This window comes from Furipterus horrens, unplaced genomic scaffold, assembly GCF_987537825.1.
Source record: "Furipterus horrens unplaced genomic scaffold, mFurHor1.1.pri manual_scaffold_10, whole genome shotgun sequence".
Classification (NCBI taxonomy): domain Eukaryota; kingdom Metazoa; phylum Chordata; class Mammalia; order Chiroptera; family Furipteridae; genus Furipterus; species Furipterus horrens.
Genome location: NW_028327180.1, coordinates 38,866,573 through 38,893,982, shown reverse-complemented (window position 1 = coordinate 38,893,982; position 27,410 = coordinate 38,866,573). Strand labels below are relative to the sequence as shown.

General features: G+C 53.6%; 2 protein-coding genes across 6 annotated transcripts; both read right to left on the bottom strand.

Annotated features, from left to right (window-relative positions):
• Positions 1 to 595: 595 nt before the first annotated feature.
• Positions 596 to 20,621, bottom strand: NCLN (nicalin). Of its 5 annotated transcripts, none has more exons than XM_090289285.1 (15): positions 20,550 to 20,621; positions 14,667 to 14,857; positions 13,649 to 13,793; positions 11,559 to 11,653; positions 10,039 to 10,119; positions 8,053 to 8,156; positions 6,830 to 6,918; positions 6,604 to 6,743; positions 6,010 to 6,188; positions 4,261 to 4,348; positions 4,135 to 4,173; positions 3,891 to 4,054; positions 2,666 to 2,719; positions 2,479 to 2,557; positions 596 to 1,412 (listed from the first exon to the last, which is right to left on the bottom strand). In XM_090289285.1, the coding sequence occupies exons 2-15, from the start codon at positions 14,781 to 14,783 to the stop codon at positions 1,284 to 1,286; spliced, it is 1,503 nt and encodes a 500-aa protein (XP_090145411.1). In that variant the 5' UTR covers positions 14,784 to 14,857; positions 20,550 to 20,621; the 3' UTR covers positions 596 to 1,283. The 5 variants fall into 5 exon arrangements, with proteins under 5 accessions (XP_090145411.1, XP_090145407.1, XP_090145408.1 ...); XM_090289281.1 differs by having other exon boundaries at positions 20,286 to 20,608; XM_090289282.1 differs by having other exon boundaries at positions 3,891 to 4,051; positions 20,286 to 20,608.
• Positions 20,622 to 25,351: 4,730 nt separating this feature from the next.
• S1PR4 (sphingosine-1-phosphate receptor 4) lies at positions 25,352 to 26,997 on the bottom strand. Its single transcript, XM_090288721.1, has one exon. The coding sequence runs from the start codon at positions 26,901 to 26,903 to the stop codon at positions 25,746 to 25,748; it is 1,158 nt and encodes a 385-aa protein (XP_090144847.1). The 5' UTR covers positions 26,904 to 26,997; the 3' UTR covers positions 25,352 to 25,745.
• Between the last annotated feature and the right edge of the window lie 413 nt (positions 26,998 to 27,410).

Here is a 27,410-nt window from a genome sequence, read left to right as displayed (position 1 = left end):
GCCCAAACCAAGACAGCCCCAGGGCCTGGTGTGAGGCCAGGGTTGGGTCTGGCCAGTGGAAGGGGTCTCCACACAGCCTGGCACCCACCCTCCACATATTGGGTTGAATGGTGTCCCCTCAAATTCATGTCCTATAAGAACCTCAGAATGAAACCTTATTTGAAAAGAGGGTATTCACTGATATTAGTTGCAGTGAGGTTGTACTAGAGTAGGGTGGGTCCTGAATACAATGATCAGTATCCTTTTTCTTTTTTAAATATTTTATTTATTTATTTAGAGGAAGGGGAGGGAAGAGAGAGAGAGAAACATCAATGTGTGGTTACCTCTTGCACTCCCCCAACTGGGGACCTGGCCTGCAACCCAGTAATGTGCCCTGACTGGGAATCGAACTGGCGACCCTTTGGTTCACAGTCCAGCACTCAATCCACTGAGCCACACCAGCCAGGGTGGTATCCTTATTAGATACACACACATATATGAAGGTGGAGGCAGACAGGAGCCATACATCCACAAGCCAAGGAACAGACCCCCTCATAGCCTCAAGGAATCAGCCCTGATCGCACCCCCAGGAGCCCCCAGAAAGGACACTCAAGGATGATTGTTCGATATGGCTTTATTTTCTGATCATCTGGCTGCATCCCACAACCAGCCTGAGCTCTAAACAGTCAGCCACCCTGGGGAGGGAGGACACTCGCTGGGCAACCCCAGATGGTACACCCATCACTGTCACAAGGGGAAAGATGAGCCCCGAGAGGTTGCCGGGCATTTGGTGAACAGTCTCTGGGGGAAGTCGGTCCACCAGGCAAGGCAGAGGAGAAATGAGGCAGAAGATTCCGTGGCCCCCACGGTGACCCTTCCATAGGCCTGGCTTAGCCAACATTCAGAGCCTGGAAGGCTGGACAGGACAGCCAGACATGCTCAAGGAGGGAAAGACTGGTTGGCAAAGGTGGGAGGCCAGAGGTGAAGGCAGAGACAAGAGTCCCCAGAGTAGCCCAGTCCCTCCTGCTGAAGGGCTTTGGGGAAGATGCAGCAGCAGGCTCAGTGAGGGGTGGGACAGCCAGTCCTCCTGCCCCTTTAGACCACTTCAGACCTCCCTGGAGCCCTTGGAGCCCCTTTTCCCCTGTCCCGACCCTCCCCTAGCACTTAACACTTGATTGATTCTATTGCTCATGAATTGGTACACCTGCATCTCCCTGAGGTCCATCCGGTGCTGGAGGCCTCCTCCCCACCACGGGAGAAGCTCACACCCCATGAGGCACCTGGTTTGTGGGGTGAGGGCTCAGTCAAGGCTCCCACGGAGCCTGTAGCTTCCCCCTATGGATTCCACAGTCACATCTCCAGCAAACACTCTTCCCTGATGCCCTCCCCTCCCCAATGTGGATGTTGCTCCCCCAGGACACATCTTCCTTTTCCTAGATGAGAAAACAGGCGGAGGGAGATGGGCTAAGAAGTGAGTTAGCAGAGGGGCCAGTGGGCCTCCAACCCAGGGCCTCTCCTCCAGGGCCTCTTCTAGGACTGCCTCTGGCCCTGGGGCCTCCCAAGGTACCTGTTTTGTCCTGAGAGCCAGGGGTTGGTAGCCCAGGAGCCAACAGAGAAGACAACCTAGGGGAGAAGCTGATTCTCCCCAGGGCACAGTGAGAGGGAGCAGAGGCTAGAGGCTCCAGTGAGGGGCAATGATGCAGGGCCTGGATGGGGAGGTGGCCGAGTGGGAGAGGCTGCCAGGTCACTGGGTCTTCAGGGCACCAGCTGCAATTTAGGGGAGGCACGTCCCTCAGCCCTGGCTTGGGGAGGACACACAACCTTCCAAGGGAGGAGCTACATCCTGGGGACCACAGAGGCCGGTGCTGCCCTCTTCAGACAAACATGAAGAGAGTATCCGAGTCACCAAGGGGGATGGAGACAGCGCGGAGGACAGACGCAGAGCCAGTGCCAGCTACGGTCAGCATCACAAGCAGGAGTGACCCCAAGGCTGCGCTGGATAAGTTTCCTTTTGTAGCATGGCTTAGCGCCTTGTGGGCTGCAGGGCCATCTCCCGGGCCAAAGGCTCAGCCGCAGCTAGTTCCCAAGTCCATGGCCTGGCCCCAGAACTCCAAATGCTCCTCCAACGGAGTTCAAAGGACAAAAAAAGAGAAAGAATCCCCCAAATTCTCAAGAGCAACACGGAAAAGCTCTGTAATTCAAGGTTTCAGCAAGCCCCTGCAGACCGAGGGTGGTGAGGGTGGCAGGCGGGGGGCCCATGGTGCTGGCAGGGCCATGTCACTGTGTCTTGGCCTTCAGGAGAAGTCTCTGAACTGTTTTGTACAGGAGGTCGAAGTGCTGGGGGCAGCAGGAGGGCGCAAGTGAGGTCATGAATGAGGCCGGGGACAAACCCCACCAAGGGAGGCCCAGGGACCTGTGGAGTCACCTGCTTTTAGGCAGAATGGGGGCAAGAACTCACTTGGCCAGTCCAACCCTCCCATCTGAGCCCCATGTGCTCACCTGGACCGCCGTGTAGGCCATGCCGAGGTAGGCGCCAATGCAGACTGCCAGGAGTAGGTCGAAAATGGCTGGTTTGACCCTGGAGAGAGGCGAGTCAGGGGTCAGGGGAGGGTGTGGGACTTGCCGCTCCCTGGCCGTCCTGTGGACCACAGTCCCCTGGACGGGTTCCTGGGCCAGAGCAGCTCACCTGTAGGCATTCATCACCTGCTTCAGCTGGTCGTAGAACACAAACTCGGGGTCCCTGGGAGAGAGTGTGTTCTCAGTGGACTCGTCCCGACAGCCGGGCCAGGTCCTGTGGCCCCCCTGCCACCCCCAGACACTAGACCACCCAGAGGTCCCACCAGCCCAGCAACACAGCAGGGAACACCCCGTGTGTGTGCTTCCTCGAGGCTGCTACTGTTCCTCCTGGGAAAGAACTGCCCTTTATTCTGAAGTCTTCTCTTTCCTATTGCTTTTTTTGGTGTTAAAATGTACTCTGTAAAAATGAAATATGGTGACTAGAGAAACTTTACTGGTCTAGAAAGCATTTCTTGACAGGGCGGGTAACCATGGCCTGGGAATCAGAGACCCTGGCTCCATGGCTGTGGATCCACTTTGAGTCTCAATTTCATCTAAGTTCTCTGTCTCCTAAGACTGCCATGAGCTGGGAGGAAGGCGGAGGCCAGCAAGGGCAACGAGCAGTCTGGAGGACAGCTCCTGCCTGTGGACACCCACAGGTGCCCCTTCTTCCACAGGTCCTGAGGGGCCTGCTCAGCACAACTGGGAGCTGGGGAGCCTTGAGAAGAACAAAGATAAAACCCAGGGAGGTCGCAGTGGGGAGGAGCACCCTGCGGGCAGACAGGGGCCAGCTATAAGCCACCTGCTGTGGAGTACAAAAGGACCAGAGTGTGGATGGGTGTACAGGGCTGCCAGATAAACACAGGACTCCCATTCTCTGTGGATTCAGATAAACGAAAAATAGGTTTTTAGTGAAATACATCACAAATACTCTATGGGATATACTTACACTAAAAAACAATTTGTTATTTATCTGGAACTCAAATTTAACTGGCACCCTGTCCTTTTTATCATTTTATTTTTCATCCAGTATTGTATTTTATTTTATTTTTTTTAATGTATTTTATTGATTATATTGTTACAACAGTTCCAATTTTCTCCCCTTTACTCCCCTCCACCCAGCATCTCCCTCCCCCAGCAATCCCCCCCCCAAGTCCATTCCCCTGGTTCATAAAAAATAACTATCGCCCCCTCTCAGATATTAAGACCCTTTGTAATCTTGTAAAGGACAACAGTATTTTATTTTTGTTCAATCTGGCACTGGGAGAGGTGTAGAAGGCTCTAGAAGAGCATGATCACTGGCAAGCTACACCTCTCACAAGCCTGGGACGGGATGGGGCCTGTCGGCACCTCACCGTTTGTCGGCCTTGATGTGGTGCTGCTTCACCTCCTTCAGGTAGCGGCTCAGGTAGTGCTCCAGCGTGTTGAGGAATGTGCCATCTTTATCCACCAACTGGGCAGCCCGGGGCTGGTTGGTGAGCCAATCCATCACTGAATCCAGCTGTTCCTGCTGGATCTGCTACGAGGGACATGGCCATGCTCATGGGACCCCTGCCCACCACTGCCCCAGGCCCCCTGCCCACCTGGTCCAGTGGTTACCATCTGCTCTGTGAAGACAGGCATGTCCGGGGGGGTCCCCTGCAAACAGAGGAAGGGGCAGATCTTCAGTCCAGACCCACCTGGTGCACTGGGGTGGAGGGCTCGCGGCCACAGTGAAGGTCTCACCTTCTCTGTCAGGTTATAGATGACTCGCGTCAGGGCCTCTGCAATGAGTCTTGTGTTGCGGGTCAGGGTTTTAGAATCAACCCGGGACCTTCATGGGCAGATGTGAAAAAATATCTATGTCTATTTGGAATTTTCATCATTTATAACCAAAAAAACAAAAGCAATCACATATCTAATGATAGTAAAAGTAAGAGAAGTCACAGCCTTCTCAGACAATGCAGGTACCTCTCTGCACTTGAGATTCTGCTTTTTTTTCTTTTTTTTTTTTTAATCCTCACCTGAGGATATGTTTACTGATTTTAGAGAGAGAGGAAGAGGGGTTGAGAAGAGAGAAAAGCATCAATCAGTTGCCTCCTGTAGGAAACCCATTTAGGTAAGTGCCTTGACCGGGGGTCAAACCTACAGCCTTTCGGTGTGTGGGACAATACTCCAACCAACTGAGCCGCCTGGCCAGAGCCAGATTCTGCTTTAAAATTGGGGCCCTGCCCTCCTGAAAAGGCTGTCTAGCACGTTCGAGGGTTATTTGTAGGTGCAGAGAAGCAGGCCTGGCTCCTTATGTCTGCCTGAAATGACCAAACCCCTCTAAGCCTCAGTTTCCCCATCTAGATCACGCGATGGAGGTGATCAGGGCACCTGTCTCCATAGTTTGTTGAGGGCAGAGTCAATTCAACACCCAGGAGGAGGGTCAGAACCTGGGAATGTGACCTGATGTGGAGGCAGGCACTTTGCAGATAGTTAGGGTGAGCTGACACTAAAGCAGGGTAGCCCTACAGCCAATGGCTGCTGTCCCTGTAAGAGGGTAATCTGTAACAACATGGGCAGAGACTGGGGTGATGCAGCCCCAAGCCAAGGAACACCGAGGACTGCCGGCAACACAGACCCAAAAAACGGAAATTTGGAGGCAAAACGTCACTGATCCAAGTGGGTGTGAGATGCTGGAATCGCCCTGAGAGGGGCAAGTGGAGGGGTGGCCTGGCTCGCTCCCTGGTGTCTGTTTCTCCTTCCCTTCAACTCCCCTTTGCCCTCAGCACCCTCTGCCATGGAACGCCCTTCTCCTGACTCAGGTCTCTTGGCTTCAGTGCCACCTCCTCCCTTCAGGACCACCTTTTCTCTGCCCCCCTGAAAACCCAGCTGACGCATGTCCAGTAGCTAGGCCATTGCCCAGGGTTGGCCAATGAGAGGGCAGAGGAAGACTATCCCAGGACAGGGTTTGGCAGCTGACACCACCATAAAACCTGGCTCCACAGAGGGCTGCCATGCCAGCAGGGGAAGTAATGGGATGTGAGGTCCTAAAATTATGGAAGCCAGAGCTACCTATCAACACAGAGGACGAGAAAGTGAGGAGTTGCTTGGAAGGGCTCCCACGGAGGCACAAGGGGCCAGGGAGACGGGGCATAGCTCTCTAGGCCACAGCACAGCCGTGCAAAGGCCTGCGGCAGAAGCCACAGGGTGAACCGAGGTGCTCAGGGTCTAAAAGTCATGCATAAGGGCCGGGGGTGGGGGCAGACCATTCACTGTGTCCTCCCTGTCTCCAGGACTCCCTTACTTAGTGCAGGTGAACCTCCTGTTTATTGAGCTGTCAGGCTAGTTCCAGCCCTGCCCCCACCATCCACATGGCAGGTTCATTCCCTCCAGGCACCCATGCCTACCACTAGCCCCCCATTCTGGAAGAAGCCGTTGTGTTCGTAGGACCCAGATGGCAGGGAGATAGCTAAGAGATAAAGTGGGAGGCCTCAGGGCCCCACTCACCGCACGTCCATAATGCTGCTGCGCTGGCCATCACGGTGGCTCTCCAGGTGAGACAGGGTGAAGGCAGGCAGCCGGCGGATGGCGAAGCGTTCGTGCTCCCAGGCCAGGATGTCCTCCGCTAGGTTGATCTTCTTGTGCACCATAGAGAAGCGTACCTCCGGGAACTGGTGCGCGGCCACCTGTGTGGGTGGCACACTCAGGGATCCACCCACTGCCCTGGGGTGCTGGCCATACCCCACCAAGTCTGCCAGAGACCCCTCACACTGAGCTCGTTCCACAAATGTTCACACAGGGCTCTGAGAGCCAGGATGGTCCCATGTCCCTCCCTGAACCTCCCACATCTGGAAATGAGGAGAAACCCACTTATCCCCCAGGAACTCAACTGAGGCTCACGGAAGGTCCCAACGTTTGCAAAGCACCTGGTCTGACGCCTGGCTGATGGTGAACACTAGCTAATGAGGGACAGTAGCGTAGATAACCCGGCCTGACCTGAGTCCCTTCTCCTGAGAAGGAGCCTTTCTGTGAAATGGGCACATGCCTGGCACTGGGCCAAGCTGCTGCCCAGAAGGCTCCCTTGCTTCCAGGGGAACCTACCATCTCCAGTTCCCGCAAGAATGCGTGCTGCAGGGTCCCCTCCCTGGGTGGCTTGGACACGTGCAGGTGGAGGCTGTTCCCTCGGCCCAGTGTGTCCAGGCAGAGGACGAAAGCCACATTGTCCTGGAGCAGGCTGGAATCTGTGGGAGCAGCAGGAGCTGACTCAGGGTGGGGGGAAACCCGGGCCCCTGACCCCGTGGTCCTGTACCAGCTGGGGGCCACTAACCTGTGTGGTCCAGGTTGTCTTCTAACCAGCGCTTGGTCCCCTGATAGTTAAACTTGCCCCCTCCGGAGGCAAAGAACAGGAGATTATACCTGGTGGGGAGAGCAGAGATGTCAGCTTGGGCAGATGATTGTTCAGATCTCAACAAGGAGGAGGTGCTCTCCCCCAAGTGCAAAATCCTACCCAGCCCTCAAGGCAGGGTTTCCCTATTACACATTGCTGCTATCAGGGCCGGGTCATGTCTGTGGGGGGCCATCCTTGGCGTGTGGAGAGCATTCCCAGCCCCCCCACTTGATGTCAGAAGCACCCCAAGTTGCAACAACCATGGATGTCCCCAGAAATGGTCCAGTATTCCCTAGGGCAGTCTCACCTCCAGGTGAGAACCACTGCCCCAGAGGCTTCTGAGTTCTCAAAACCAGGAGACAACCTGGTTTCAAGTAACCAGGAAACAGGCCCAGAAGATAAAAAGTGGAAGGAATTGAGCACTGCTTTTTGCTGAAGCGGGACTGAGTCCAGGGCTATGACAAAGGCCCATATCCCCAGCCTCCCTCATCCACCGCACCCATTCCACCAGGGCCACAAAGGTCTTCATGGGAGAGAAAAAAAGACAGAAGGATGGACCACGTGAGGAGGGAGGCAGAGACTGGAGTTACAGAGCCAAAGCCAAGGAACTCTGAGGACTGCAGGCAGCTCCCAGAAGCTGGGGAAGGCAGGAAGGGCCCTGCCCCAGAGCCTTAGTGGGGAACACGGCCCTGTGGCACCTTGATCTTGGCCTTCTGGCCTCCAGAATTGGGAACATAAATGTCTGCTACTCAGCTACCCTGTGTGCAGAGCTTGGTGACAACAGCTCTAGAAGACCTGACACTCTCACTGAGTCCCTTTCTGCCCCAGGGCAGTGCAGTGTGTGGGTGAACAAACAGAAGATGGCCTCCACAGTGCCAAGATAAGGACGCTAGTTTAAGTGGCTATTTTTTTCAAGGGTTTTTATTACTTGCAGCTGAAAGGATCCACAACACTTGCCGGGACTAACAGCAGCTGGGCCTCCTGAGTGGGATTCCAGGGGATGAAAGGGAGAGGCCTGGCCCATGGTAGCCCTCAAAATACAAGCACTGTTATTCCTTGGGTTGGAACTGCACGTGGACCATGAGGCTCAAATGTAACCAGGTGGCTCCATTAGCATGTGGCCTCACCTGGCCCATGGTCCCTCCCACCTGGCCATCACTTACGCTGCATGGGTGCGCTTGTAGGTGTACAGCCTGGAGAAGAGGCGGGCGAGCTCCAGCAGCACCGAGATGCCACTCCCATTGGAGTCCGCACCGTGAGACAGCCACTGTGGGCGGGCAAGACAAGGCTGGCAGTTATGCCCCCACGGCCACGCACAGCACCTCGTTATCCCCTTCCCACAGCACTGCAGCCCACTTTGCCTGTCCCTGGACCCCATTTAGAACACAATTGGGATAGCTGCCCTCCTCTGCTTAGAACCCCACCCTGACAGCACCCTGACGTCCACAAGGATGAGATCCTGGACACTTGAGGCCCTTCTGAGTCTCCTTGCTCACAGCAACTCTGTCTTGTGCCCGGCAGGTAGCCGTGTCACCAGGGTAGCCTCTGTCAGCCTCAGCATGTACACCCAGACCCTCACACCCATCATTGTGGGGGGAATCAGAGACCCCAGGTTCCCTCCAGCCAGACCACCGCCTTCTGTGCCTTGAAAGCCTCCCCCCGCCCCAGTCATCTGGGTTCTATGATCAAAAGCAAGACTCCAATAAGGCAATGACAGGTTCTTGTGGAAAGAAAAAAAATCTTGGATTCCATAATGGCTTGGGACCCTCCCAAGGTCACAGTCCATAAACCAACATACACTATATCAATGCATTAAAGTTCATGATGTTCAAAGAAAGGAGCCAGACACCAAAGGCTACATACGTAATTTCTTTTTGGGATGATGGGATGTTCTCGAATTAGACAGTGGTGATGGTTATACAATCTTGTGACTATATTAAAAAACCACTGAATTGTATGCTTTAAAAGAGTCAGTTTTACATTATGGGAATTACATTTCAAAATATTTTTTAGAGTTAATAGACAGTGAAAAATTAGGACAAAAATGTCTGAAAAGGAATAATGAACAAGTTGAGAAGCGTTGTTCTCAGCTGACTGGTCAGGGCCAGTTTCCAGACCCCGACAGGTCCAGGTGTCCTCAAGGATGGCCCTGACCTTCTAGGTGGTGTGGCCTCTGGAACAGCTGTTACTGGTCTGTGGCGCAGTCAGGAGCTCGCACCAGGCTGCAGTTCCACCCACCCTCCGTACCCTGTTTGGTCCAGGTGGTTGTTCTTTCAAAGCAAGACTTCCTTGATGAAGGAAGCAGATTTACACTTAGGCATAAGCCCCGATCTCACTGTGCTGCGTGCTCTGAGAGTATGGCCCCACGGATGCCTGCAACCTGGGGCAGGGCTACATGCACCTTTGACTTCAGGCTGGCCCTCAGTGGCATCTGGAACTGAACTCTGGGGGCTCCCGCCACCCTCACCAACAGGGGGGTGAGGCTCCCTGACCATAAACTGCCTATGCAAACACATGGTTCATCATGTGCATATGTTCTCCTCCTAGAGTCTGGGATCTCGTATGTGCCAGGCACAGGGGTCCGTATGACTGGCCCCCAGTGAGAACCCTGGGCACTGGGTCTATGTGAGTCCTATGGGGACCACATTCACACTCATTGTCACATCTTGTTTTGTGGGAATAAGTGTGTCCTGTGGACGCCACCAGGAGAGGGCTCTGGAAGCTTACACCTGGTCCCCACCTCGATCTGCTCAATGCAGTTTTCCTTGGCTCATTTTTCTCTGTCCTATCTCTACAAACCATGGCCATGAGGATGACCATTTGCTGAGTCCGGAGTCCTCCCAGCGAATTATCTTGGAGACCCAGAGAGACACCCCAGGCTCTATTCCTGGCCTGACCACCTATCTGCAATGAGACCCTGGCCATGAGCCCCACCCCAGCTTAGCCTCTGTCTCAGCTCCACAAGGCCACCCACTCTGCAGGGTCCTCATGGGGAACTGAGGTAATGCCTAAAGGGTCCTCTGAATAGCAGCTGCCGCGCTGACTGCGGCTGCTGTCCACAGACAGCCACTTCCACCTCTGACCTTGACTGCAGCAGTGTGGGAGCAAAGGCGCCCACCTCCCCTCCTCCGAGGCAAGCGTATACGTACAGGGGCCACTCCAAAGGCATCGTAGTGAGCCACAATGACAATGGTGGGAAGGTCCTCTCCACCCAGGCCTGTCAGCCGCCCCTGTGGAAAGACAGTCTGTGAAGTACCAGCCAGCTGAGGTCCTGATCACCAGAAGAGTCCAGGCTACCCACACCCAGTGGGAGTGGAGTGAGGGTAGTATTTTTAGTTTTGCTGGCTCTATGGTCTGTCATGACTAGTCAGTTGTGGGTGATATGTCAACGAATGGGCATGGCTGTGTGCCAATAAAACTTTATTTATAGAAACAGGATGGGGGCCATACTTGGCCAAGGGCTGCAGTTTGCTGACTATGGCTCTAGAGACGAAAATCTGCTCACTCTTCTTACAGCATGCTTCTTGCCCTGGAAACCAAGCCCACCCTTCACAGGCCGAGCTACAAGCCACTGTTTCAGAGGGCAGAACTCTGATGATGAGGAGAAACAGTGCAGTTGGCAATGAAATCCCTAGGGCTCCAAAGAGGGTGCCAGCATTAGCTGGGGACAGTGGGAGGGAATCTGAGCATCCCCACTTCCTCCCTGACACTGCTTCTCAGGTGAATAACAGGGATGGCAGAGGGCTCATGGCAGCACAGACAATTCCAGAACCAAAGGCCATGGCAACCAGGCTGGCAGTTTAAAAGAGAGCCCCAAATGGTGAGCAGGGCCCACCAGACCCTCAGTGGCTCATCTGCTGTGACCTCCTCAGGAACCCAGATCAACTGCAACTGAACTCAATCACTGGGACCCAGACAGACACCCTGGGCTCTATTCCTGGTCTGACTGGGAGTCTAATAACAAGGTCTCTGGCCAGTGCAGGTTTTCTCTGCCCAAATCACCACTATCTCTTATGCAGTTTCAAAAAACATATTCATCTGACTGTTGTAGTGATTGCTCAGAGGCTGTAGCGGCTTCCCCTCATCCTGAATCAGCCTGTCCAGCCCTGTCGGCTGCCATATCTTCTCCACCCCAGTCTCTGCAGGGCAGCCCACTCTACCCAGAACCCCAGTCCTATCCTGACTGCCACTTCCCTCGGTCCCCGGACTCTCAGCCTAGGTGTCCCTAAGTGCCTCCCAGAAAATGCAGGAGAAATTCTAGGGAGGGATGGCATCTTGCTCACCACTGCCTCCTGCATACAGCAGGGGCTCAACAATTACTCACAGAAAGGCATGTGATTTTCAAATGACTATGTGTGTTTAACAGCCCTGAGGTCCTGAAGGGGGAGGGGTGTCTGACAATGTGGCTGTACCCCAACATTTACCAGAGGCTGCACAGACATGGGGGGCAATGCCAAGCAGCTTTTCACCATCTGGTGTAAACCCCTGGAGATTTGGGCCCACAGAAGCCCCATTAATACTAAAGGCAGTGCCTGGCCCAAGCAGAGGGCTACGGAGACCAGCGTGCTCAGCTACAAGTGCTTACTGATGGCCTTCTGTGCACTGGGCCCCGGGGTAGACTCTGAGGATGAGACAGGGGTCTCAGCACAGCAACAGAGCTGGAACTCACCTCCACACTGGTGATGAGCCAGTCACTCACAGCCTTGCTCTGGACCCCGCTGGTAACCATCTGGAAGCCGTTGGCGGTGGCAGTGTGGAGCAGCACTGGGAATAGGAGTAGGGAGGGGTCAGCCCAAGGGTTCCCCAACACCCTGGACCCTATGTGTTCAGTCTACGCAAAGCTGCATGTAGAACTGACCACACAAACTACAACACAAAACAAAGATTGGACATGGGAAAGAGCCTGGGTGTCCAGGATAAGAGCTGGTAAAGGTCACCCCTACCCCAGGCAGGACCCTTAGGCAAATTCCATTCCAAATTTAGAGGCACGTGCATAGCCTCTGACCCAGCCTCCCAAGGACTGACCCAGCTTCCCGAGGACTGACCCAGCTTCTGTGAGACAGTCACCCTAGAGGCAACTCAGGAACAGGAGACTCCCATCGGATGGCTCATGATCCACCAACCCCACGCCAAAGGCCAAAAAAGCCTGAGCTCCCAGAGGTTTGTAACCTGCTTGCTCATGACTAGAAACAACTACCTTTTCATTTCAGGTCAGAGACTAAAAATAGCTATGAATTCCCCATCTTGCATCTGCTTCTGTTATTTACGTGTTTAAAAATACAATTTTAATGGGTACGTAAGATATCATCACTGGGGGAAGCCGGGAGAAAGGTACCCTCAGGAACTGTAATATTTTTGCAATTACCAAGTCTTAACGTTTTTCTAAGAAAGACAACTGTAATCAATATTTATGAATTTATATTGTTTTTTCCATTTACCAATGTTAAATAAGCATTTTCCCATGCTGCTAAAATTCTACCCCAATGTCATTTTTTTTTAAAGATTTTATTTATTTTTTAGAGAGAAGCGGGGAGGGACGGAGAAAGAGAGGGAGACATCAATGTGCGAGAAAAACATCGACCAGCTGCCTTTTACACACCCCCAACTGGAGACTGGTCTACAACCTAGGCATGTGCCCTGACCTGGAATCAAACCAGCAACCCCTCAGTCTGCAGGCCAGCACTCAATCCACTGACCCACACCAGCGAGGGCCTGATGTCATTTTTGATGTCATTTTTAATGACTATACAATATTCCACTAAGTAGAAGGTTCCTCCTCCTTTCCATTCTAACTGGAAATTAGGTGTTTCCAAAAATTCATTCCTTTGCTGCCACAACACAGGTCACTGTTGTCTAGATTTTGATCTAGACTAGGGGTTGACAAACTTTCTCTATAAAAAGCCAGAGAGGCAATATTTTCTACTCTGCTCTGCACAGCCACCCAACTGTGCTGTTGTAGCGTGAAAGCCACCATAAATACATAAAAAATGGATACAGCTGAGTGACAATAAAACTTTATTTATACAAACAGGCAGCTGAGGGCTCTAGGTTTGCCAGCCCTCAATCTAGATCCTCTGCAGCTAACCATCTGGTCAGGAGGATCAAACCTTTGTCTACAGCTAAAACACACAGCGCCAAACTACTTCCCCAAGGAGCTGGCCGAGTCTCCTAGTATGGACAAGCCCGCCTGCCTGTCCACTCCTGTCAGGTCTGGGTCTTTTTTCCTGTCACACCTGACATTTCAATTGGTAGAAACAGAGCATTGGGTGGCTCCTTCTGGCTGCATTTCTTTGACTAATTTTGCTATTTCACTCCCAACAGCAACCCGCTCCTGCTCCCAGGTCACCACAGCATCCCCAGTCCCTGATAGGAAGAAAGGGGTTTTCTCCTTCCCCCAAGAATGCTGCTGACCGACCTCGAAGTATTCAGCACGTAGGACTGACAGAGAAAACGGAATGTGTTTTTCATAAACACTCAAAGGCTAAAGATGGAAAACACCTCCCCCCAAATTAGTGGTTCTCAAGCTTTTGTTTGCATGAAAAGCAGCAGTGTGGTGAGGTGGGGGCTATAAAATGCAGAGTCCTGGCCCCCAGCCCCAAGACTGTGGCACAGCGGGTCTGGGGCAGGCCCTGATAACCTGCACTGTTAAGTATGGGTGATGTGTTAAGGGTCTGGTCTCAGAAGTGGCACAGCGTGCCTTGGCCTTTAAAAGGGAAGGCTCTCCACAAACCCACTCCGCTGCTGCAGCCCCTGGCCCACCTTCAGCAGCAGAAGCAGAGCCCTGGGAGGCGGAGGCGGCCTGAGTCTGCTCATAGATGGAGAGCAGGGCCTCATCTTCTACAGCAAAGTACACAGGAACAATGGTCTCCATGGCCAGCATCTCAGGCTCAATCTCCATGAATTGCTGTAGAAGAGACACACGTTTAGGTGATTAAAGCCCTGGGGGGTGGGGGTGGGGTGCCCAATGGCTCTCCCTGGAGGGCAGGTAGGCCAGTGCCTGAAAGAATACCTCCTCTGAGGCAGCTAATGAGGCTAGGACTGTGCAAGAGAAGAGGAAGGGGCAGGAGGGGGACAGGGGAGTGTGATGAAGAGGGAGGGACAGGTGAAGTGTGGCGACACCCAGGGGTCCCCTGGATGGTGCCCAACATGGAAGAAGTGGGCTGGGAGAACAGGCGTTGGAGCCAGCCAGGCTGGGTCAGGTTTCGTGTTACTGTGGGCCCGTCCTGCCGTTACTGGCCATCACCTCCTCAGCTGTAAGTGGGCAATGGGTGCTGGCTTTCCAAACTGATGGCAGAGACCCACATGGTCAGTGGGCATGAACCACCTGCCCAGCACTGCCCCACACCCTCTTCTCATCTGCAAAAGCATCTTTAGCACCAAATTTTGGGGGATCATATCAAAATCTGTTCATTGAAAGCAGATCTCTGCCCCTTCGCACTGCTGACATCAGGGCTGGGTCACTCTCTGTAGGAACGGTCCTGGAGACTGTGGGGTGCTAAGCAGCATCCCTGGCTCCTACCCACTTGATGCCAAGAGCACCTCCAGTTGTGACAACCACAGATGTCCCCAAATACCACCCAGTGCCCCTTGCCTACAGAGTTACCCAAGGGGGATAGGGACCCATGATGAAGGGGAACAGGCACCATCTGCTTCCTGAAGGGCAAGGGCGCAGGGAGGTAAAATGACTTGCCATAGAACTGACTCCAAACCCAAGCATTCTTTTTTTCACAGAAGCTTCTGGTCTGGCCTGTGCAGAAGGTGGGGGGTGGGGGCTCACCCGGATGACATCCTGGGGCACAGCAGCCATGGCTCCTGGCAGGATGATGACCACAGCACCAGCCGACTGCCTCAGGGCCTTCTGGTACTGCTCGTAGGAGAAGTCTAGCAGCCGCATGAGCACGCAGCGGCGGCTCAGCACATCTGCATCGATGGTTCGTGCCTCTGTGTTAAGCACTGCATTCCGCGTGCCTGTGGGAGGAACAAAGAAGGCGGCCACTCCCTCAGTGTGGTCCAAAACCTTTGCCCAGAGACCACTGACTCAGAAACCCCCAGAGTCCCACCAGCCCTCTGCCCACACACCCCAACATGTGTCTACCACGGCCAGCATCCCACTGCCCATGAATGCAGTGCCCACTTGAACCCTGGAGAGTTGCAGCACCTTTTGAGACCTGAAGGAAAGCTGAGACCCTTCCTCTTGCACAAGTTCACAGGCCTGCCCTCCAAGGCTCCCAGAACCCTGGGGCAAACCCAAACCCTAGCCTGGCTGACCTGAGCCTGGTGGCCCTGTCCTGCTCTCTCTGGCCGCTCCTGCCAGGTGCCCCCTGCCCTCCAGGGCTCTAATGCTGCCTTGGTCATTTCCCTCAGCAACACCTAGAATGTTTATGCCTATCTATTCTTCTACTTAGAGTGGGGTCCTGGGGGCAGAGGCCTCATTCACTGCAGTGTAAAACTAGCACTGACAGCTACTCCTGACCCCACGGATTCTTGATGAACACCAGCCGGGAGAACAAATAAGCAAACACTAAGTTCCCTCAGTGACCCTCAGAAAGCTCCAGACAGGCCAGTCCCGGTCATCCTCTGTGGAGGGGTATTTTGGGCACTGCCAAGGGTTGAGCAGCATCCCTGGCTTCCACCCCTCAATGGCAAGAGCAACCCCAGCTGAGACAAACACAGATGTCCCTAGACAATAACCACAAATGTCCCTAAACATCACCAAGAGTCCCCTGGGGACAGTCACCCCAGGTAGAAACTTCTCCCTGCTCTACACCCAAGTGCCAACTTCTACCTCTCTTTTAAGAGCTTGAGAAAGCTCCAGAGACTCAGAGCGGAAGAGCCTGAGTCCCAGAACGCGCATGGACTCCGGCCACTCACAAGCTTCCCCCAGGCAAATAAATCTCTCCACCCCGCACCTAACCAAAAGTGGTGGGGTCAGAGCCAGAATGTCGCAGAGAGCTTGGTCCCCTTGGGCACACAGCATGCAAACACTGCCGCCCTGAGAGTTCTGGGGGAGAAAGGCACCCCCGGAGGAGCCCTGATGATGTTAGCAGCAGGACATGGGGACCACTGGCACAGGCAAGCAAGGGGTCCAGAACGCTTCGCACACTGCAGGCTGACCCAGGCTGAGCAAGCGAGCAAACCCTAACCATATGGGGACTAGATGGGGCCCCCAGGGCCTCCAGTTTGAGACCTAGGCAGTGAGCACAGAGGAGGACACAGAAGTGATCTGGCTTCCCCGGGGAGCCAGCCCCCGCGCCGTCCTGGAGGTGGAAGCTCAGGGAAGGCGTCATCCATATACTAAGAGATGGGGACCTATGCTAGGCTACACTAAGCCTCAGGCTCAGGGCCAGGAGCCTAGATCCCTGCCTCTGCTTTCCAGGAATGAGCTCTCTGGGAAAGTGAGCGGACGGGAGAAAAGCTGCTTCCACTGGAGTGCCCTAAGTGGATGGTGGGGAGAGGAGGCTGGAAGGACACAGTAGGGACCGCTTCCCATGTGGGAATAGGGGGAGGCCATCTCTGCAGCAGGCGGCCTGCAACCAAGGAATAAAGGTGGGCCATAATCCTCTAACAAACTATTCTCTACTTTAGGCAGGGAGAAGGCAACAAAGACCTTCAGGTTGCCCTTAAAGGTCTTGGAATGCCTGGAAGGCCCCTCCTCCATGCCCCACTTGTTTCAGGCCCTCAGTCTCCCAGGGGCCCACAGCCTCAAATGTCACCCAGGGGTGAAAACATGGAGGGCAGCCTATGGAGTCAACTGTGTGCACCTTCCCTCTGGGCCTGGTGCTTCTGCAGGGCAGGAATCAGGACCCTGATTTCCAGAGGGAGGAGGCAAGGCCAGAGAAGGAAGGGAAAAAGAGCAAGCCAGGGACTGTCCCCCAGATTCTGAGTGCCCCAAGGGCAGAGGTCATCTTTGCTGATGTGACTCCCACACCCCCACTCCATACCAGCGGAGATTCGGGCTCGGTGGACAGCACTGGACACAGAAGTCGCTGGTTCCCACAGTGGGACCAAACCTGAGTGGAGCCTGCAAACTGTTCTATCGAGGGCCAAAGGATCAAACCTCTGGCCTGACTGGGCCACACCAGCTCTGTCATGACTACTTAGTTCTGGGGTCAGAGACACATCAACCAGTGGGTGTGGCTGCGTGCCAGTAAAACTTTACTTACAAGGGCTGAAGGGCAATCCCAGGTGAGGAAGCCCTGACAGTCTGGGGTGCTAACACCCCCACCTCCTAGGGCCTTGTTGAGCCTATGGTATTAAGACTGAGATAGGCATGAGCGGGCTGCTAACCACAGCACACGAGCACACAGCAAGCGCCACTGAAGCAGCAGTCACCTCAGGAAGGCCAGAGTCCACCTGGTAGGGGAGCAAGGCCACATCTGCAGCCCTCCCTGTACCTGGTGTATTTCCCTCAGCACAATTCACAGCACAGCACAAAGAGCACACGCCTTTCCTTCCTGGGCAGCTGCCCAGCCCTGTTTCTCAACAGGAGTGAACAGGAAGTTGGGAAACCAAAGACCCAGAGTCAGAATTGCACCAGAGGTGGGGAGCCTGGGGCGTGTGCTCTAGGTGAGGGTGTCAAAGATACCTGGGAGACTGCAATCAGCAGTGACCTAGCAGACCAGCTCTCAAAGGCACCACCAGCAGAGAGCAACCCGGGACTTCTTCCAGCCACACTGGGTCTTCCTGTTGCTGGAGAACAAGCAGCAACGCCTCAGACCCCTGAGGGGCCTTCCTTCCAATAACCAAGCCTCCTCCACAGCACCAACTGTCCCACCAGCTTCTCCCCAGGCAGCAATGGTCCACCCCACATCTATGCTGGTCGCTTGCTATGACCAGTGTGAATATGCAAGCCCCACTCGTGGGGCCTCATCAAAGTTTCTCAAGCCAGGCCTCTGTCTCCCTGCTCTGCAGACAAGAAGCACTTGGCTAAGATGGGTGGGTGCCCCACCAGGCCCCCTCTGACCACCCCAGGAACCTAAAGTCTCTATAAATGCCCCATGTAGAGCAGGCTATGTTTAGGTTTCTAACAAGGAGCAACAAAAATGGGGGGGCCAGGAAGGAGGGCATGTGGGGGTGCAGATCAAGTCAGAAAAATAGGAAGGAATCCCAGGATCAGGAGCAAAGGACTCAAAGAAAGGAGGGAAAAGGGGGGAAAAAAAGTTTAGGGAAAGGAGAGAAGAGATCAAGGACAGAGAAGATGCCCAAGGATCTGCAATAAAGGGAGAACATGGCTCTGCATTCAGAAAGATGGTCACTTGGCACCTGGTTCCTCCACAAATCCAGCCAGCATTTCCTGGGCAGGTTTGGAGGAAAGAGAGGAGGCCACACCAGGTGCAAGCAGGACAGTGTTGAGAGGTACAAAGGAGAGCTGGGGGGATCCAGGCTGCGGATTACAGCTGTCAAAGGGGCCAGAAAGAGAAGCTGGGTGTGCTGGGAGGAGCAGGGCAAGAGGCTCTTGGTAAGGCTTCCGAGTGTAAGTCATCTGAGTTGGGACTGAATGACAGGAGTAAATGAAGGAACTGAGACTCAGGATCTGGAAAAATTCATTATATCGAGTTTTAGGATCTGGGCCTTTTGGACTATGGATTCCTTTGGGAAACCAAGAAAAACTAGACCAGGACAGCAGCTACCAGTCACACATGACTATTTCTCTTTATTACAAATAAATAACACTAAAAATTCCCTTCTTCTGTTGCATGAGCCACATTTCACGTGCTCAGTGTCCAGCTGTGGCTGGCGGCCTCCATATCAGTGAAAATACAAAACCCATTGACAGTCACAGAAAGTTCCAGTGCACAGCACTGATCCTTCTCCCAGGAAAATGTCATTGCACAGAAACATGCCCACAATATTAGGGGCTCCTGGCCCCCCATCCCCACCCCTCCAGAGCCTGAGGCTTTAGGTTCAGAACCATCGTTGTAACCCTGAGTTTCTCCCCTAAGCACTGGGGCTGGATCCTTCTCTGTGGGGGGCCATCCTGGGCACTGTGAGGTGATGGGCAGGACCCCTGGCCTTCACCCACTAGAAACCAGGAACATCCTCAATGTGACAATCATAAAGTCATCACCCAATGACCCTGGGTTGATAACCACTGCTTTGAACAGAAACGACAAAACTCTGTGGAGAGGTGGGATCTCAGGGGAAGTCTGGACATATCTCCAGAGCCTGAGGCTCTTCAAAGGCCTGGCAGTGGCTCAGGAATCAGGGGTCTCAGGTTGTCTGAGATGTTCTAAAAGGAAAGGTCAGTCGAAGAGAACTGAGGCAGACCCCTCAGAGATGAAGGGACAAGGAAAACTGGAGAGGGAGGCTCCTTTATGAGGAAATCAGGCTTTGACTCAAGGGGAACCTAGGCACCGAGCTGTAAGAGAAACCTAGAGACCAGAAGGTTCTGGAACAACAGAGACAAAGGAATTTAAGATTACTTGGGCACTGGAGTCAGAACTACCACAGGCAGGTGAAGAAGCAGGAGTGAGGAACAAGGAGCTGCGCAGGACCCAGGTCCGGGGGTCAGAGACAATACAGAAATCCTGGGGAGGGAGCAAGTGGTGTTCCAAGAAACTGGGTATAGGAAGATAGACTGAGGGGGGTATTCCCCAAAGAAGAGAACAAGACATGGGTCCAAGGAATCCTCAGGAACCTGAAGGCACAGGGACTAAACTGGCTAAGGAATTTTGAGGGATCTGGCTGATGAGCTGGGGACCTGGCAGAGCTGAGAGCCTGGACAGAAATGGGCCCTGACATGGGACCAGGCCTTGCACAAAGAGCACCATGGAAACCCAGGGGCTGTGCGGAGCCAGGGCTGGTTGGAACACCACATTGGGCTGCTCACCTGGCAGACACTGAGCAGGCAGGCTCACCTCCAAATCAACCAGGTCAGAGGCTGAAGTTCTGGGTGCAGAGTATGACCCAGTGAGGACGGGCACCAGGGTGGTGTCCCAGGGAGGGGCCTGGGGAACGAGTCTCTGGCCCAGCTGGGAACTTGGAGAGAGGACCCAGGAGTCCAGGAGCAGGAGAAGCTTGGCCTGAGAGTCGGAGCTATGGGTTCTGGGACATGAAGCCCTTGTCTGGGACGGGAAGATGTGGGAGCCAGTGCGGCGGGGAGGTGGAGAGTTCCCGGGGGTACTGAGCGGAGACCTAGGGACCGAGCGGAGGTCCAGGCATCCAGGCTCTGACTTGCCTGGGCCTGGGTGAGGGTCTGGCTTCTGAACAGGCCGGAGTGGCGGGTCCTAGGGAAAGAGGGGCAGGGAACCGGCTGAGAGAAAGGGGCATCTTGACTCGGGGAGGCTGGGCCTGGGCAAGGCTGGGAGGAGGCCGGCTGGGCCAGAGGCCGAGGAGTAGGGGCTGAGGGAGGCGGGCGCCCGAGGGAGGCCCAGGAGGGAGGCCGGGGTCCACGCACCGTAGGGCTGCCCCTGCAGGTCGTATTGCTGCATACGGTAGACTGTGAACTCGTGCGCCGCATCGGCAGCGGGCAGCGGCGGCGCCACCAGCAGCAACACTGCGGGCAGGAAGACGATGAAGCCGAGTGGCAGGCACGACGCCTTCAGCATGTTCTCCAGCATCTCGCCCGCTTCCTCCAGCATCCTGGCTGGCGGGGGAGCCGCGTGGGGCGGCGACGGAAATGGGACAGGGACACCGACAGCAGAGACTCTAGCAGACTCACCTCAGCATGGGTAGCCGCCGGGGTCCTGCGGCCACTGCGCCGGACAGCCCCGGGGTCCTACAGGCACTGCTGCGGACCGCCCCACTCGCCGCGCTGCCTCCTGGGAGCTGTAGTTCTCATGACGCGCGGCACCACCTAGGAGTTGTCCATTCAATTACTCCAGAGTGCAAGCTGTAGTTGGCTGTTCGGCTGAACTGCTAAAGTTTCACATAAACTCCCCGTCAGAAACTATGGAGACTTAAAATAAAACTATTTACAGTGGAACTTACTTAAACCCTCTCTTTGTTGTGGGAGGAGGGGGAGGCAACTGTGGATGTAAAACTTGACCTTGCAACTGAGCAAATCGTTGGAAATGAAGAGAGAGGTCTGTTTGGTGAGCTGGGTCTCCTGGGAATTGTAGTCCCATAGAGCAAGCACAAGGGATCATGGGAGCTGTAGTCTTCCTGGTAGAACGCCGGAAAAAAAAAAAAAATCACTTAAAACTTCCAAGGAATGTAAATGTTAAACTCCACGAGAGGCAAAGACTTTGGTCTGCTTTGTGCATTTATGTATCCCCAGAACCTAACACAAGGCCTGGCACACAGTGGCTGGGCTATACAATTTTGGGATGAATGAATGTAGAAATCATGATAGAAGGTTCCTAAAAGGATGACGCAATAGATTATGGGACTTGTAGTCTGGGACCTGGCGTTCGTGCGGAGGTTGATGACATGCTTATTCATTTCACTCATACTGAAAGATTATTTGTTATTCATCAGAAACTGAAATTTAACTGCGTGTCTCAGATTTGTATTTTCTAATCTGGAAACCCTAAGAACACCCTGTCTCAGGTCAGAGATCTTGACGATCATGAGTAACTCATACCCCCTTCTATAGATAGGAAGACTGAGGTCACAACCAGGGTAAAGAATACAACAGCCCTGGCCCACCGCGAGTTGACATCCCAGGCTCCAATATGGTAGCATTTGTGCTGATTAACAGCATTGGGTTCAAGTCCCACCTGCTCCACTTCCCAGATGTGTAACCTTGGGCACCTCTCTGAGCCTCAGTTTCCTCACCTGCCAAATACGATATGTATTCAAAAACTCTACCGCACCCCGCAGCGGTGTGTAATAATTCAATCAGATAATCCACATGAACTAACTCAGAAAGAGGAAGGCACACATAAATCTCTCAATAAGTGTTGATATAATGAGAATGCACCCACTCGTGCAGTCCCGGGACTATTGCATCTGCTCTGCCTGCAGAACACTCTCCCCAGCTTTGCTGCATGGTTAATTCCTTACTGAAATGTTGTTGGGCACTTCTTAGCTCAGTGTTTGTCACCCCCGCCAAAGTAGGAGCTTTATAAGGGCAGAAACCAGGTTGTTTATAGCTGGAACCTTGGTGCCCAGAATAGAGCCTAACGTACAGTGGTTACGTGAATGAATAAGTGAGTGAATGAACTAATGAGTAGTGAAAGCTCCAACACACCAGCGCACCCTTCCTAGCCATTCTTCTTACTCCCTTGCTATCAGCCATTCCTCAGGCCTGTCCAGGGAGATCCTAGGCCTGAGGAGTCAGGAGTGCCCTGTCAAAGTAGAGAAAGAGATGAGAAGTCATCCTGGCCCACATGCTCTTCATCAGCAAATGTTTATTACCTGCTTTTTCCATCTGCCTCCCATTCTCCCAGGTCACATTATGAACACACAAGATACACACACATACACACCCAGAGACAGGCTAACATAGGGGCCTGAATATGGGTCAGACAATGAGGCTTGAACCCTAGAGCTCCTCATCCTGCCTCCTCTCCTGAGCCTTGGTTTTTCTGTCTAAAATGTGGAGTGTTATCTGTGGAAATGAAACCATGGGCAACCCAAAGAGTGATATGTAACATTTGTTCTGAGTTTTCCAAGGAGCCAAGGACTGGTATTCATTTGTTCATTCAATCAATCATTGAAGAGGCAGCAAGACACAGGGATCAAGAAGCCATCTTCCTGGGTTTGAATCCCAGCTCTGCTTCTTCCCAGCTGTGTGACCTTGAATAAGTCACCTAATATCTCTGGGCTTCAGTTTCTCCATCTATAAATTGGAGATAATGGAGAGGTTTTGTGAGGATTTAAATGAGTTAATATGAAGTTGATTACACACCAGGGACCGAGTGATATATAAAGCATTGTTGTTACTATTATTCATTTATGAATATGTACATAATAATTCAAGGGCCTTTTTATGCTTTGAGTTATCAACACCTCAGGAGGGCAGGGGCTATCACTGTCCTCATTTGACAGATGAAGAAGCTAAGGTTCATGGTGTTTGGCAGAGCTGAGGAATAGTAATGGGTTATGGATGTCTGAGCCATCTAACAAGCAGAAGACAAGGATTCTTGGGAATGATTATGCCACTGTCAGGGAGGAAGGCTGGGGTAGGAAAGGAGAGGGAAGAGATTCCCGAGGTTCAGCAGAAGGCATGCCGCTGACTCCAGTGCTTCCAAAATTCCTGGTCACTGAGTACCTGCTGTATGCTGAGCTCTGTGCCAAGTGCTGGGGACAGAGTGGTTCCCGGACATTACCACAATCTCCATCATCACAGAGATCCCAGTACAGGGGTGATCAGGGCTACAATGGGATTCACAAGCAGCTGTGGGAGTTCAGAGGAGGATTAGGGAGGGGGGAGAAAAAAAGAAGAGACTTCCTGGAGGAGGTGATGCTAAAGCTAAAACAAAAATAGGCAGGGCAGATGGGGCAACTAAACCAGCTCAACATGGGCCCAGAATGCAGGCTGAGAGCTTTGGGGGCAGTCCAAGCTCCACTCACCTCAAATTTCACCAAGCCCCCAACCTGCCTACTGCCACCTCAGATAAACACATCTGAAACAGGCATTGGGAAAATGTAAGAATCATTCCAGCTTACTGTGCACCCAGATACATGTCAGGAACTCTTCCAGCTTTGTCCAGCAGAACTTCCTATGATGATGAAAACATTCTGCCTCTACAGCGTCCAAAACAGTTGCCATGAGCCACATGTCACTACTGAGTGCTTGAAATGTGATAGCATGACTGCCGTGGATGGAATTTATATGTTGAAGTCCTAACCCCCAAAACCCTGAATGTGACCTTATTTGGAAAATAGGGTCATTGTAGATGTCATGAGTTAAGATGGCCCTAATCCAATATGACTGGTGTCCTTATGAAAAAAAAAAAAAAAAAAAAAAGGAAATTAGGACACACACACACACACATAGGGAGAATGTGGTGTAAATGTGAAGGGAAAGATGAAAATGATGGGTCTACAAGCTAAGGCACAGCAAAGATTGCCAGCAAATACCAGAATTCTCATGGCCTCAGAAGAAGCCAGCCCTGCTGGCATCTTGATTTCAGACTTCCAGTCTTCAGAACCAGGAGAGAATAAATGTCTGCTGTTAAGCCCTCCAGTCTATGGAACTTTGAGATGGTGGCTCCAGCAAACCAATACACGGAGAAACTGAATTTATTTTTAAACTAGTGGGTTTTTTAAATTTTTGTTTATTTTTAGAGTCAGGAAGGGAGGAAGAAAGAGAGGGAGAGAAACATCAATGTGTGGCTGTCTCTCGCACGCCACCAACTGGGGACCCAGCCTGAAACCCAGGCATGTGCCCTGACTGGGAATCGAACCGGCGACCTTTTGTCTCACAGGCTGGGGCTCAATTCACTGAGCCACACCAACCAGGGCGAGAAACTGATGTTTCAAATTTCATTTCATTTTAGTAAATTATAAATAGCTGCACATGGCTAGTGGCTGCTATATTGGACAGTGTGATAAATGGTTTCTAGTCACTGTGCCCTCCATCACGCGGAGGTAAAACAGAGGTCAGGGGCTGCCCTGAGAACTTAGAAAGACAGAGACAGGAAGACCCACGGGCACTGGCTCAGTCCTGGGAGGACGGAGAAAGAGAACAACCTACCAGTCAAAGGTGGCCACATATTGAGGGTGTGCACCTGCACTGTCCAATATGGCTGCCACAAGTCCCATGGACTATTTAAATGCAAATTAATTCAAAGTTCAGTTCTTCCGTTGCACTGGCCACTTATTGAATGCTCAATAGCCACATGGGGCTCCTGTAGTGGCCAACACGTGCAGAATCTTTCACTATCACCTGATATTTTGCGGACACATGGATGCCCCTTTCTGTGGCAAGCACTGAGCATGTAACAACAATCTCATTCTGTGGATTCTGTGTTCCCAGCCCACTTTAGACGGGGAAGGATGTGGACGAGGCTGTTAGTGCTAAAGGGAATTCTAGAGAGTAGGCAAGGTTCCCAAGGTCAGAAAAATCAGACTGCTACCCCTCTGCTGACCTGCAGCCTGGGTTCCCAAGTGATGCAGAGCCCAGAGGTGGAAGAAGGAGGCTGCCGGGGGACCAAGATGAAAGATAGGGTGGGAAAAGGGAAGTGAGAAGGGGCAGGTGTCAACTCTTGCTGTGCTCCACCCTGATAGCCTTGTAATGCTCAAATACTTTCAGCAGAGTGATCCAGTCACACAGAGGTGTGTGCACACACACACCCTCAGGCTAGAGGCCTACCACACAAGATGTCTGTGCACACACAGAAGCGCAGCTTATGCTCACAGCACAACGTTCTTCCCCCCACCTTCCTCTCTTTCACACACACACACACACACACACACACACACACCCCACCTGCCCTCACAGCCCCACGCCCCACCAAGCACACAGACCCAAGGCCTTCCCTGGACAGAGACAAGGATACAGGCTCCCAACAGACCCATAGCCCCCATGCTATTGTCCCTCTGCATAACATGAATAAGAAGAAGGCTGAGATATCTCATACCATCATTGTATTTCCATGTTGCCAAGGCATTAACCCCACAGACTGCCCCTCGTCGCCTGGGAGTTCCACTGAAATCCAGAGAGGAACTGGGGCATACATAGTAACCCCATTTATCCCCATTCCAGAGCACTCTCTGTTCCAATGAGCAGTTGTTTCCTTCTCAGAGAAGACCGTGAAATACCCACAGACCTGGAGGCTGCTAGGAGGAACACAGGGCCTTGGGACACCTGGCTGGTTCCCTGCTCTGTCCTCTCCATCTGGGCCTGCCCGCTGCCTCTGCATGCTCCCTGTGGCTCCTGGCCCACCCATCCTGGGCCTCCTCCAGGCCAGGAGGAGGACCTGTGTGGGCATGCACTGGTGGGTGGACCATCTTCCCCAGCCGTGGCTCAGACACTCCTCACACTGGAGATACTAGTCAGTGGCTCCCGCATCCGAAAGCTGAGCGACCTGGAGCCACGAAAGCTGTCCCTAGGCCTCAGAGAGCTGTCGGTGGTGGAGGCTCCCGAGTGGGCTTCTGCAGCCCGGGCCAGGCAGTCATCGGGCCCTCGCAGGCCCAGCCTGAGACACCCGCAGCAGAGGAAGCCCAGCACGGCCCGGCACACTTCCCGGCTGCGGAAGGAGTAGATGAGCGGGTTGACGGCTGAGTTCAGCACAGCCAGTGCCAGGATCCAGTCCATGCCCCTCAGGTACTCCTGTGCCCAGATGTTTGAGCCAAAGATGTCAGCCAGCAGCAGACCAAAGAGTGGACCCCAGCAGACCACGAAAGCCACCAGGATCATAAGCACTGTGTTGAGCAGTCGGCGGGCCTTGCGGCGGACTGGGGGGCGCGAGGCCTTCTGCCCATTGGCCCGTACCACCCGGAAGATGGCCCCGTAGAGCACCATGATGGTGGCCAGGATACAGGCAAAGATGACCACGCAGAAGAGGATGTAGGCCTTGGAGTAGAGTGGGAGCAGGCTGGAACAGCTCTGGAAAGAGCACACGCAGTTCCAGCCGAGCAGGGGCAGCAGGCCCAGCAGGGCGGCCAGCAGCCAACCAAGCCCGATGAAGCCCAGGACGCGGCCCCGCTTGGTGTCCCCGCTCTCAGCCACCGGCCGCACCATGGTAGCAAAGCGCTCACCAGCAGTAAAAAGCAGGCTGAAGGTAGATGCAGCCAAGGCCATGAAGAGTATGCCCTCCCGCAGGAACCAGGAGGCCGGTGTCAGGTGGAAAGTGTGGGCCCCAGACAGCAGGACGTTGACTAGGTAGGCCAAGCCAGTGAGCAGATCACTCAGTGTGATGTTGACCAGGCAGTAGTAGACCCAACGCCGGGACTGCATGCGGGTTACGATGGCCACCAGCACCAGAAGGTTCTCCAGCACCACCAGACAGCTCACAGCCACAAAGAGCCCCTGCAGGACCCCCAGACTCCTGTCCTCGCTCTCAGCCCGTCCCAATAGCCGGCCTGAGTGGTTGTAGTGCAGGATAATGAGCTGGCTGTGCCCACCGGCTGCCAACTGCTGGCAGGCATCATAGGCCTCCAATGGGGACCCTGTAGCATTCATGGCAGTCCCCTGGGGCAGACTGAGGCCCAGGGTGGCTGGCCCCAGGCAGGGTGGAGCTGCTGCCTTGCCTTGTCTTGGTTTCCTGTTATTTGAAATTTCCTGTTATGTTCGAGGTACCCCCAGGGTGGGGGTGAGGCCCGGGCGGGGAGGAGCATCCCAACGGTCTGCTCTAACCCGGGGACCCAGGAGGGCGCTGTAGCCACCCCTGCAGCAAGTCTCCAGCCTATGTCCTGCTTCTGTTCCTCGAAAGCCTGAGCGGTGAGGGACCCAGAGTTAGGGAAAGTGCACCCCCCAAAAGCATCTGGTACCCCTACTGGCTAGGCAACTCCCTCCAGGACTGAGCAATTCCATCACTGTCTCCCCAGTTGCTCCAACTGTGCCTAGAACACAGTAGGTGCTTAATAAGCGTTTATAAAGTAACTGCACACACATGAGCATGAGCACTGCTGGCCTCCTTGTTGAAGATGCAAATACACCCCATTTTATCCCCATGACAGGGCCAGAACA

Coding starts and splice junctions, on each gene's coding strand:
- NCLN (XM_090289281.1), bottom strand. CDS start 20,469: ATGCTGGAGGAAGCGGGCGAGATGCTGGAGAACATGCTGAAGGCGTCG. Junction 13,794..14,666: donor TGCCCCAGGATGTCATCCGG/GTGAGCCCCCAC, acceptor TCTCTTCTACAG/CAATTCATGGAGATTGAGCC. Junction 2,720..3,890: donor CACATCAAGGCCGACAAACG/GTGAGGTGCCGA, acceptor ACTCTCTCCCAG/GGACCCCGAGTTTGTGTTCT.
- S1PR4 (XM_090288721.1), bottom strand. CDS start 26,903: ATGAATGCTACAGGGTCCCCATTGGAGGCCTATGATGCCTGCCAGCAG.